The following is an 11544-nucleotide window of genomic DNA, read 5'->3' on the forward strand; positions in this document are numbered from 1 at the left end:
TTGAAACGACCGACCGGGTCGTTATAGTTATTTACCGATATGAAAGGAAAACGGTCCTTCAAAACAACTTCATTTTCCATATATATATATATATATATATATATATATAAAAAGCAAAAGATGGAAGACAAAATTAGCATGACATGAATGAATGCTGGAAAAAAAAAAATAGAGTCTTCTGCTATCATTTAGGAAAAAATACAGTAACATCTTATGAAACAAGCACTCTAACTGAGACCACATTGGAAATTGTCTTATTTCTACCAATTCCTAATTTCTTTTTACTGATTTTCTACTACTGTGAAAGATCATTTCTGAAATTATTATATATAGTGATTTAGCATAGGGCTATTTGTTTAATGGCGAGCAAAACATACGTCATATCCCAAAAAGTAAATTAAATCTCATCAAAAGTGGAGAGCTAAATTGTTTTGACGTACCATCAAATTCGCATTGTGTTATCAGAAATAAAAACTTCAAGCTTGCATGATCGTTAACCAATTATGACGAAAATATCATGGTGATCATGGTTCAGTATAACTTGGAAAGAATAGAAAATACACACTGATTATTTGAGAGGCTTCTAGCAAAAAAATTCTGTTCCGTCAAATAGTGCATTGTAATTTTTCGAGACACTTCTACGTAGTTTCTTTTTCCTAATGAGACGAATACGTTTAGTTTGAGTTAAGTTCAATTTTTTGTTCTTTAATGCCCATTTTGAGCTTGCTCCACCGGCTAACCGAATTTGTGTCTTTATGTAGCCGATCTTTCTTTCCTTTTTATCTTAATTAAAAGCTATAAAAATAGCAACCTAAACATCAAAAAGAAAGGTTATTTATACGTAAAAAAATTACTTATATTATTACATAAGTAATTGCACGAGGTGCCCTATTTAGTCGCCCCCATTTAACCTGTATTCACTTTTTAAAATATTTTTTAACTAATACCCAAAGTTTAAACAACTTCAAGCTTTTTTCTCCTCTTTCTTCTTCTTCTTCTTCTTCTTCTTCTTCTTCTTCTTCTTGTGACAGTGATTTCATATGGTATTCGTGCACATATTTTAAAATTGTTTATGATGCAGTAGTGAGATGCTGTGACGCTTTATTTTTTACTATTGCTTAGGGTTTCTTCTTCTTTTTCTTTTTCTTAATTGCAAAATGGGTTCGTTAGATTTAATGTTGTTTTGACAAGTGGTCAATTGGAGTTTGTTCTTGATGATATTTGGAGGCTATGTTTCAAATTTGAGCTCATTTGGAGTAGATTTAGGTGTTAAAACAACAAATTTCTGTTTCTGAGCAATTTGCACTTCAGGCCTATTTGGCCGTAAGTGCGTGAAAACGTTGGTTGCACTTCAGAACTATTTGGCATTAATTGCATCATTGCATCTTAAGTGCAATTTTTGCACTTTCAGACTTAATTGGCCTAAGTGCACTGCACTTCAGACTAGCTTTTTTAACTTCAGAACCATAAATCTGAAGTTAATCGTAAAGTGTGTAGACTTGCAAATTTTTTTTGCAAAATGAATATAGCTTCAACTGTGACCCCAAAGTCAAGTATTTATTCAAAAGCCCCTGCAGCATGCGCCCACAACTATTTTTATATCCAAATATAAAAGCCGAACAACATAGAGGCTAAGGTTGTCAAATTAGCTCCTAAGATATCCTAACTTGCTGTATCTGATAAATTGTTTTGGTTTATAATTATTGGGGAAATTATTTTAAGCATGGTCCAGATTAACCCATGTATAACATTACAACTACTCTCATTGCACGCGCGAGCCAAGTTAATCCACAAATAATCTATCGTTAAATAGACATACTAATAGTATGTTCGATAGTCAAGATAAATAACAGAAACTTGCATTCATCTACCGTGTAATTAAACAAATCATGAAATAATAAACCAAGATAATACGATGTAAAACGAATTAGGTTATGACTCATCAAGTCCTCGCCCATTTTGGCCACGTTAAAATTCCGTACTGATTTGGCTTGTTCTAGCCCGCCAAAACCTATCCCCGCATGCCAGTGTATCAGAACGAGACTCGCAACAACAATCAACGTGCTCTACCAGAAATAAACATTTGCATCACCAGTAGAATACTGCACGGAACTGAAGTCGAAACGTTTGCTTTTTAGCCATTAACACGGACTCACAGAAAAGGAGCCCGCTGCTTGGAAGCCATCTTTACAAGATATATATACAATTCAAGAATCCCACTTCCACTTAAGAAAAAAAATTTATACAACGATTACTGAAGCAGACTATCCATAACCGGAAAAAATGAACACAAGGAAAAGAAAAGGACAATGTGCACGAGAAGAGACTCAGAATAGTACGACAAGTTCTCTCTTTAATTATCAGCAGCCCGGAAGACGGTCAACAGAGAAAGAAACAGATTGATGATGTCGAGATACAAGGATATAGCAGCCCAGATATACTCATCGTACGTGTAGCGCTTGATTAAATTGTCCGTATCATAAACAATGTATCCACAGAATATGATAGACGCCAGACAGCCATAGATCATCACTGAGATCTTACCCAGAGGGAAAAGGATCTGCCATAGACAAAAAAACAAATACGATCAGCAGTCATATCTTCATCGATAGTGGGGAGGAGCAACAGTTAGAAATGATAAATTTCACAAACCTGGATGAACGCAAACACCATAAGAACAATGAGAGCCCCGAACAAGAAAGGTCCCAGGAAGTTAAAATCTTGGCCTCTCCTAGCCGCCCAGAAGGTGTATAATGTCAGACTAATCACCACTGCTGTCGTCAATATTACTGCCTCCAAGATTACTTTGCCTGAACAATTACCAGTAGAAACAGTCAGTACGCCAGTAATGTCGCCAATTTCTAGTTTTAAGTCCACTATTGCAAGTACGTCAATCTTCCAGAGATACAGAATGACACATAGAAAAGCACCAGCAGATGATACAAATGTTCATAAAGGAAATCCAGAAGACTATAATAAATTCATAAAACTTGAACAGAGGATTTGCATAACCAAGCATACAATAAGTGGAATCATTTTAGGACATGTGAATTATCACGTGTTACAGAGATACAGAATGACACATAGAAAAGCACCAGCAGACGATACAAATGTTCATAAAGGAAATCTTCTAAAAGCTTGAACAGAGGAATTGCATAACCAAGTATACAATAAGTGAAATCATTTTAGGATGTGAATTATCACATGAGGACCGGCTGATTCGTCTCATTGACCAACATTATTGCAACAAAAAATCGATACCCTGGTTGATTATTTCGAACCAATTGACGTATAACTATTTTTCATATGTACAATCAAAGTGAATGTACATAAGAATAATGTCAATTGTCTCGATTTTTTTTAGATGTCAGTAGATCCATTACATATTTTTTCTGTTCCAACTTAAAATAAAACGAACTTCGAGTAAAAAAGAAATCATCAAAGATTCTCCAAGAAGGAAAATCTAACTACAAAAATATTATCTTTCAGAATATTTTGATGATTTAATATGGCAAAAAGAACAAAGAAGCTAAAAGGTTCATGAAGCTTGAAGCAAAATCCAGAAGTGACGCACATGCCTCTTTAAGGTGAAAAGCATTATGGAATAATTTAGCACTATAATTATCAAATTTCAATTAAAATAATAGGTTCAACATTCAAAGTTCAACAACGCTATGTTGCTCGGAAGATAGGAAGCTTGAGGAGCTAATGGAAAGAAATAGAAATAACAGATCAGCTGCCTATTCTGTGGCACTTATTCCCACAGCAGACTCAATAGTTGCCGTTACGCAGGGTCACTTGTGAAAGAACTTAGCTAAAGGGGGCCATCACAGTTGGGGCGGTGGATGACAGGCTAGCGGACTTTTCAAAAATGTCGCCGGATGTGTGTCGGATCTTCGAAAAGTAGTGCATTTTTGGAGGATCCGACACGGGTGCGGCAATATTTTGGAGAGTCCAGGCTACGTAGCAACAACGCTGGTATTAAGCCAACTACTCATAGTAGAGATTTAAAGAATCAATTGTTTCCCGTTGGGATAACTTTGTGCGACTTACTTTGAACCACACATTTGTGTGAAGCGCATGGCTTTAATAATGATACAGACAACTGCTTTGCACCACTTTAAGCATGACGTTTAATATTATCATTGCAATCATCACGTACTCGCATAGCATCAGTTCTTATTACATTATATTTCTTCATCAAATAAATCTGTGGACTACTAAGATCTAAACCAAGGAAGATTATGTAATGAATCTCAGACTATCTTTATGCACCTAGTTAAAATATATGATGGTAAACAGGAAAACAGAAACTGTAAATTGACAAAATTTCTGCTTATATCTATATCTATTGCAAAATCAATAAACTCATCCCCTCCTCTTCCCTGCAACCCACTAAAAGGAATGGTGGAGAGAAAGTATTATTATACACCGCACATTTCTGAAGCCCCAAAGTGTGTGTAGAACTATACATAATACTACCAATTATATATGGTAGCATAAATAACAATATCTATAAGGTAGTTTGATTCCATCTTTCAAAAACATTATACCCCATGACTAAGACATAACAGTCGCTTCATTTAATAAATGATTTTGACACCCTTAAATACACAATGCGAACATCACATGGTTAGGTAGTAGCCGTAATACTTAATTCCGAAGATTTGTATTAACACATTGCCACAAGACATCGAATATTCCAAAGAATACAAACTCGTAAACGTCTATTATAAATGCACTTGACATAGAACGCACGCAATGTCGAAAACAGAAAAAATAAAATAAAAGTAAAACAAAAAAAAAATAGAAAATACTTACCGCTGGTGAATGCGCAAGTTAATCCGATGGTAAAAGCAAGAGAAACTGTGAAAACCCCAAGAAGCAAGTAGTTCACCGGATGTTTCTGATGATAGTAATACAGCGGGCACAACGCTGCAACAACACAACCAATCAATTCATTAATTACTCATACCCAATAGACAAAATAAATAAAACCCCAAAAGATGAACGATAAAAATCATAAATTAATTAATTCAAACATCCAAACATACTGATAAAAGGAGTGATGATGAGAACAATATAAAGTCCTAAGCCTGCACTTGTGGTTGTGAAGAAATGAGAAATCGGATGAACGGTGACAACGACGGAAGCCACAGCAATGGTGAGAAGCAATTGTATAGTAATGATTGAGTAGACTTTTCGAATAAAAGACCATCTGAGTTCGGGCGCTTCCAGCATCGCCGGATACAACGGCCTTGTTCCGGCTTCCACGTCATCTTTCCGGTATGCCTGGTTCCACATGTCTCACAGATAACTGCAACAGATAAACTGATACTACTGTTTTTGCACCGCCTTTGTTGGGCTTGAAGTTTGGTAGGTTTACTTTTGCGTGAGAGAATTTGAGAGAAGTGGGTATTATAACTTGTGTGGAAATTGTGGGCCGGGTTGGGCTCGGCCCGCGTAAAAAGATAGGACGGAGTAGAATGGAAAGTTCGTGATTCGTCGGACCACGCGTGTGCGTAGACACGTGTTAAGAGAAAGCGTATCGCATATCCAACGTGGATATCTTTCTTTGACTTAACATTCCAGATTTCTCTGGACTATGGGAAGATTGCCTACTTATTCTTATCTTTGCTAGATTGCTTACTTTTGAAGGCAAAAGCTTAGCAGATTTCCGCGGTTTTATTTGAGCCAATGAATAACCAATTAATGGTGACTTATTTTTTTCAATATACATGGGACTCTTAGAATTTAACTTGTTATTGGATTGAACTAGTAGGAAAGAGTATACACTAATAATAATATGATGAATATGACAAGATATAAAGGGTATCTTCTCTAATAATACGAAAGCTTTTCTTTGTTAGGATTTAGTCAATTTTCTCCTTCGTGAGCCAATAGAGAGGAAGGAAACTCAAACTACATTTATTCCAAAAATATAATAAAAAGGAGACGAAGAGATTAAAGTTGTAATCCACTCCTCTGATCTATTTTAATTAATCTGGCGTTACTATATAGGAAGTTCAGAAGGTTATTCTTTAACCATATTTTTCTCAAACATTTTAAAATAATTTGAATTATAAATTATTATGACTTAAAATATTTTGTATGTAGTTTCCAAATATGTCAATTTTATTTTCAAAAGTTAGGGAACCTTTGAAAATTTGGGATTTATTTTCAAAACTCATGTTTGGCCATAAATTTTGCCCATATTTTGGTCAAATCCCAAATCTCAAAATCAGCTATTGAGCTGATTTTGGGCCAAAATCCCAAAACTTGGGAATTATATACATGTTTTTCCAAAATAAAGTTGGAAAATATGTTTTGAAAACGTATGTCCAAACACATTTTCATCTTCAAACCGAACTTCACCCAAATCAGATTTTTCAAAACAAATTTGGGATCTATGGCCAAACGTTAGCTTAAGAACTTTAGCCCTTGTGCATCAAAGTTCAAATAGTGCCACACTACGTTGCATCATTCAAGAATATTGGACACCTGCCCATGTTGTCCAGCCAAAGGCCCAATGGCCTAATCCTATTTTCTTTTGGTTTCCATTACTATTCGGAATTGGATTCGGTGTTTATTCCTATTTGAGTGGGTTTTGGCTTTAAGAGAAAGCACCACTCATGATCTATAAATAGGACAACCTTGGAGAATTGTTCTATGCTCATTGATACAAGTCTTTGAAAGACTTAAGCACATAAGAGTGGTTTTTGAGAGAGCTTTCATTAAGAGAGAAGAGAGAAGAAAAGTATTTGTTTTGCTGTAGATTTTTATTCCAACCAGCCAACTTCAAATCACGTTTTCTGATTTGTTAGCCATTGGATCAGGCTAAAATTTTCACTGAACGTTCGTAACATCTTCGTCTTGGATTTGAACGGTGGAGATCGGATTCGAAGGCCCGTAGCATCTGATTTCGAGCCTCGAACAGCAACTTCATTTTTGTGATTCTCTTCTTTCTTCAATTGATTAGTTGTTGCTATTGTTGCTCCGTATTTGGCACTTATTGTGTAGCCAATTTGGAGAACTTTTGTAACCCTTTTATTGTTATGGTGGAGCTTTTTTGGATCTTTTGTGATCCCGTGGTTTTTACCTTCGATTTGAAGGGTTTTCTACGTTAAAATTTGGTGCTCTTTATCTTCTTTATTTTCGGGTTTAGCCTCTTCCTCGACACAACAGTTGTGTCAGAGCCTTGGTCATTTATCCGGTTTGTTACGGAATGGAGGCGAATATGAGCAAGATGGTGTGTTTAAATGGGAGAAATTATAATGTTTGGAGAAGCAAGATGAAAGATTTGTTGTTCGTGAAGAAGATGCATCTACCCATTTTTGCAGCTCATAAACCCGAGAGTATATCTGATGAAGATTGGAATTTCGAGCACCAACAAGTATGTGGATATATACGATAATTAGTTGAAGCTAATGTTCGCAACCATATTGTGAATGAGACACATGCGAGATCATTGTGGGAAAAGCTAGAGATTCTTTATGCTTCAAAAACTGGGAACAACAAGTTGTTCCTGCTAAAGCAATTGATGACCTTTAAATACAAGGAAGGCAACCCTATCCTTGATCACATAAATGATTTTCAGGGCGTCCTTGATCAACTGTCTGGAATGGGAGTTAATTTTGATGATGAGATACAAGGACTTTGGCTTCTTAATACTTTACTAGGCTCTTGGGAAACTCTTCGTATTTCTTTGACAAATTCAGCTCCTGGAGGTAAGGTGACCATGGAATATGCCAAAAGTGGTGTATTGAACGAGGAAGTAAGGAGAAAATCTCAAGGTTCGTCCTCACAAGCAGATATTTTGGTTATAGAAGACCGAGGGAGAGATAGAACAAGAGGCTCAAGGAATAGAGGTAAAAGTAGAAGTAAGTCAAGGTCCAAATACCATAATATTACATGCAACCACTGTGGCAAGAAAGGACATATCAAAAGATTTTGCCGCAAGTTGTTGCGAGACATTAGAGAAGGAAAGAAAGTTGAAAATAATGAGAACAATGTTGCTGTTATTGTTCGAGATGACCTTCTTTTTGCTTATTATGAAAACGTCATCAATTTGGTATCCCTTGAGATGAGCTGGATAGTAGATTCTGGAGCTACCTTACATGTCACACCAAGAAAAGATTTTTTCTCATCTTATACTCCCGTTGATTCTGGAGTGTTAAAGATGGGCAATGCCAGTGAAGTTAAGGTGTTTGGTATTGGCACAGTTTGTTTGAAAAATAATAATGGTTCAACGTTAGTTCTTCAAGATGTCAATCATGCTCCAGACTTTCCTTCCAATTTGATCTCCGTAGGAAGATTAGACGATGAAGGTTACCATAATGCCCTCTTTAATGGCCAATGGAAGCCCACTAAGGGCTCGTTAGTAGTGGCTCGAGGAGTCAAGTCTTGTCATTTATATGTGACACAGGGCTCTATTCTTAATGAGTCAATAAATCTGGTGGAAAGTGATACTTTATCAAAATTGTGGCACAGAAGATTGAGTCATATGAGCGAGAGGGGGATTACGTGTTTGGCTAAGAAAAGTTTGCTTTGTGGAGTGAAACAAGCAAAGCTAAAAAGGTGTATCCATTGTTTAGCTGGCAAACAGAAAAGGGTTTCCTTTCATAGCCATCCTCCCTCAAGAAAGCCCAATTTATTGGAGCTAGTACACTCTGATTCGTGTGGTCCTTTTAAAGTAAAGTCAAAAGGTGGTGCACTTTACTTTGTGACCTTAATTGATGATCATTCACGTAAGCTCTGGGTGTATCCTTTGAAATCTAAAGATCAAGCACTTGGCGTGTTTAAGGAATTTCAAGCCTTAACTGAGAGACAGACGGGGAAGAAATTAAAATGGATTCACACTGACAATGGTGGTGAATATTGTGGTCCCTTTGATAACTATTGCAAGGAACAAGGAATTCGTCTTCAGAAAACTCCGCCCAAGACGCCTCAATTAAATGGTTTGGCATAAGGACGAATAGAACTCTAGTTGAGAGAGTTAGATGCTTGCTTTGAGAAGCTAAACTTCCAAATACATTTTGAGCGGAAGCACTTAACATTGTTGCATATGTTATTAATTTGTCTCCTGCTGTTGCTTTGGATGGTGATGTCCCAGACAGAGTTTAGTTTGCCAAAGATGTTTCTTATGATCACCTGAGAGTTTTTGGGTGTAAAGCTAGTGTGCATGTTCCTAAAGATGAGAGATCGAAATTGGATGTCAAAACTAAGTAGTGCATCTTTATCGGTTATGGTCAAGATGAGTTTGGGTATCGTTTTTATGATCCAGTTGACAATAAACGCATTAGAAGTTGTGATGCAATATCCTTTGAAGACCAAACTATTGAAGATATTGACAAAGCTGAGAAGATAGATTCTCAGAGTAATGAGAGCTTAGTTGATACTGATCCAGTTTCAATTGCTAAGGCACCTATTGCACATGAAGGAACCCAAGACAATGATGGAGATAGTGATCAAGATCAAAATGATCATCATGGTGTAGATATTATGGATGCTCCAGTTGATGAAGTTGTGGTTGATCAGCAACCAATTCCTGCACAGGTAACTACTTAGAATGCTCCTGAAACCTCTCTTAGAAGATCTACAAGGGAGAAGCAAAAATCCATGCGCTATCCTCCTAATGAGTATGTACTTTTGACTGACATGGGAGAACCTGAGAATTATGATAAAGCCATGCAAGATACTCACAAAGATCAGTGGATCGAAGCGATGGAAGATGAGATGAAATCACTCCATGAGAATGGCACATATGAGTTAGTGAAATTGCCGAAAGGTAAGAGAGCTTTATCTAACAAATGGATATTCAGAATAAAGCAAGATAATCATACCTCTGCGCCTAGATACAAGGCGAGGTTAGTTGTTAAAGATTTTGGCCAGAAGAAGGGAGTTGACTTTGATGAAATTATCTCCCCTGTTGTGAAGATGTCTTCTATTCGTGTGGTTCTAGGGTTAGCTGCAAGTCTAGATTTAGAGCTTGAGCAGATGGATGTCAAGACTGCTTTTCTTCATGGTGATTTAGACGAGGAGATTTATATGGAGCACCTTGAGGACTTCGTCATTAAGCTTGCAGATAAGCATGCGTTTTGGAGAAAATTGGCAGGCATGAAGCCTGTCAATAGTTCCTCTACTTGAAGACACATTTGGCTCCTTGGTTGGAGGGGCAGTTTGTTGGGCACATGCCCATGTTGTCCATCCAAAGGCTCAATGGCCTAATCCTATTCTCTTTTGGTTTCCATTCCTATTCGGAATTGGATTCGGTGTTTATTCCTATTTTGAGTGGGTTTTGGCTTTAAGAGAAAGCACCACTCATGATCTATAAATAGGACAACCTTGGAGAATTGTTCTATGCTCATTGATACAAGTCTTTGAAAGGCTTAAGCACATAAGAGTGGTTTTTAAGAGAGCTTTCATCAAGAGAGAAGAGAGAAGAAAAGTATTTGTTTTGCTATAGATTTTTATTCCGACCAGCCAACTTCAAATCACGTTTTCTGATTCGTTAACCATTAGATCAGGCTGAATATTTGATTGAATGTTCATAACATCTTGGTCTTGGATTTGAATGGTGGAGATCGGATTCGGATGCTCGTAGCATCTGATTTCGAGTCTCGAACAACAACTTTATTTTTGTGATTCTCTTCTTTCTTCAATTGATTTGTTGTTGCTCTTGTTGCTATTGTTGTTCCGTGTTTGGCACTTGTTGTGTAGCCAATTTGGAGAACTTTTGTAACCCTCTTAATATTATAGTGGAGATTTTTGGATCTTTGTGATCCCGTGATTTTCACCTTTGATTTGAAGGGTTTTTCACGTTAAAATTTGATGTTCTTGATCTTCTTTATTTTCGGATTTTGCCTCTTCCTCGACATAACAAAGAAGAGAGCTAGAATTTATATATCAATGTTCCTCTAATGTTTGCTTTTACCTTTTTTCACATATTGTTCACGTTAGGCCTATAAATTAGGAAAAGATGATGAACGTGAAAGGATGATTGTGCCCAAAAGTGGTCGGAAAACTTCGCATCTATGAAGGGAGCTTATAGGGAAAAGAAAGAGGAAAGCCTCTCCAGTTCTGTTCCATCCTCTTATATAAATTTGTTATATTAGAATGGGTGGTGGTGACACTTCGACACTAAAAGTTTAAATTGTTAAGTCCTGAGCATGTTTTTAATTATATCCTTTAACATATAGTCAGCAAAATTTTTCCAGATATATAGGATTGAGTAATATGCAAAAGTATTTGTATTGGGATAAATTGAGTTTACATATAAAGATGACGTATCATGACACGTGGATCGATCAAGGAATTATGATTAGTAAAGAGGCACGAGTTGCAACAGGTACGAGCAGAGGCATGAAAAGAGGCACGAGCAGCTATTCGAAAGGCCTATTTAAGTCCAAAAATTAAAGAGAATGAACCTGACAATACAAAGGAGTACAGATACAGTACTTAATGAGACTTTAATATTAAAAATATTAGAGAATCTGTATTAAATATAATGATTATGTAACATAGCATTTAATGCCTTTAATTGCC

At 36.5% G+C, this 11544-nt stretch overlaps 1 protein-coding gene across 1 annotated transcript; it reads right to left on the reverse strand.

Moving 5' to 3' along the window:
- LOC109227382 (BI1-like protein) lies at window positions 2114–5407 on the reverse strand. Its single transcript, XM_019392530.1, has 4 exons — window positions 5055–5407; window positions 4822–4935; window positions 2653–2810; window positions 2114–2560 (listed from the first exon to the last, which is right to left on the reverse strand). The coding sequence occupies exons 1-4, from the start codon at window positions 5302–5304 to the stop codon at window positions 2354–2356; spliced, it is 729 nt and encodes a 242-aa protein (XP_019248075.1). The 5' UTR covers window positions 5305–5407; the 3' UTR covers window positions 2114–2353.

This window comes from Nicotiana attenuata, chromosome 1, assembly GCF_001879085.1.
Source record: "Nicotiana attenuata strain UT chromosome 1, NIATTr2, whole genome shotgun sequence".
Taxonomy (NCBI): domain Eukaryota; kingdom Viridiplantae; phylum Streptophyta; class Magnoliopsida; order Solanales; family Solanaceae; genus Nicotiana; species Nicotiana attenuata.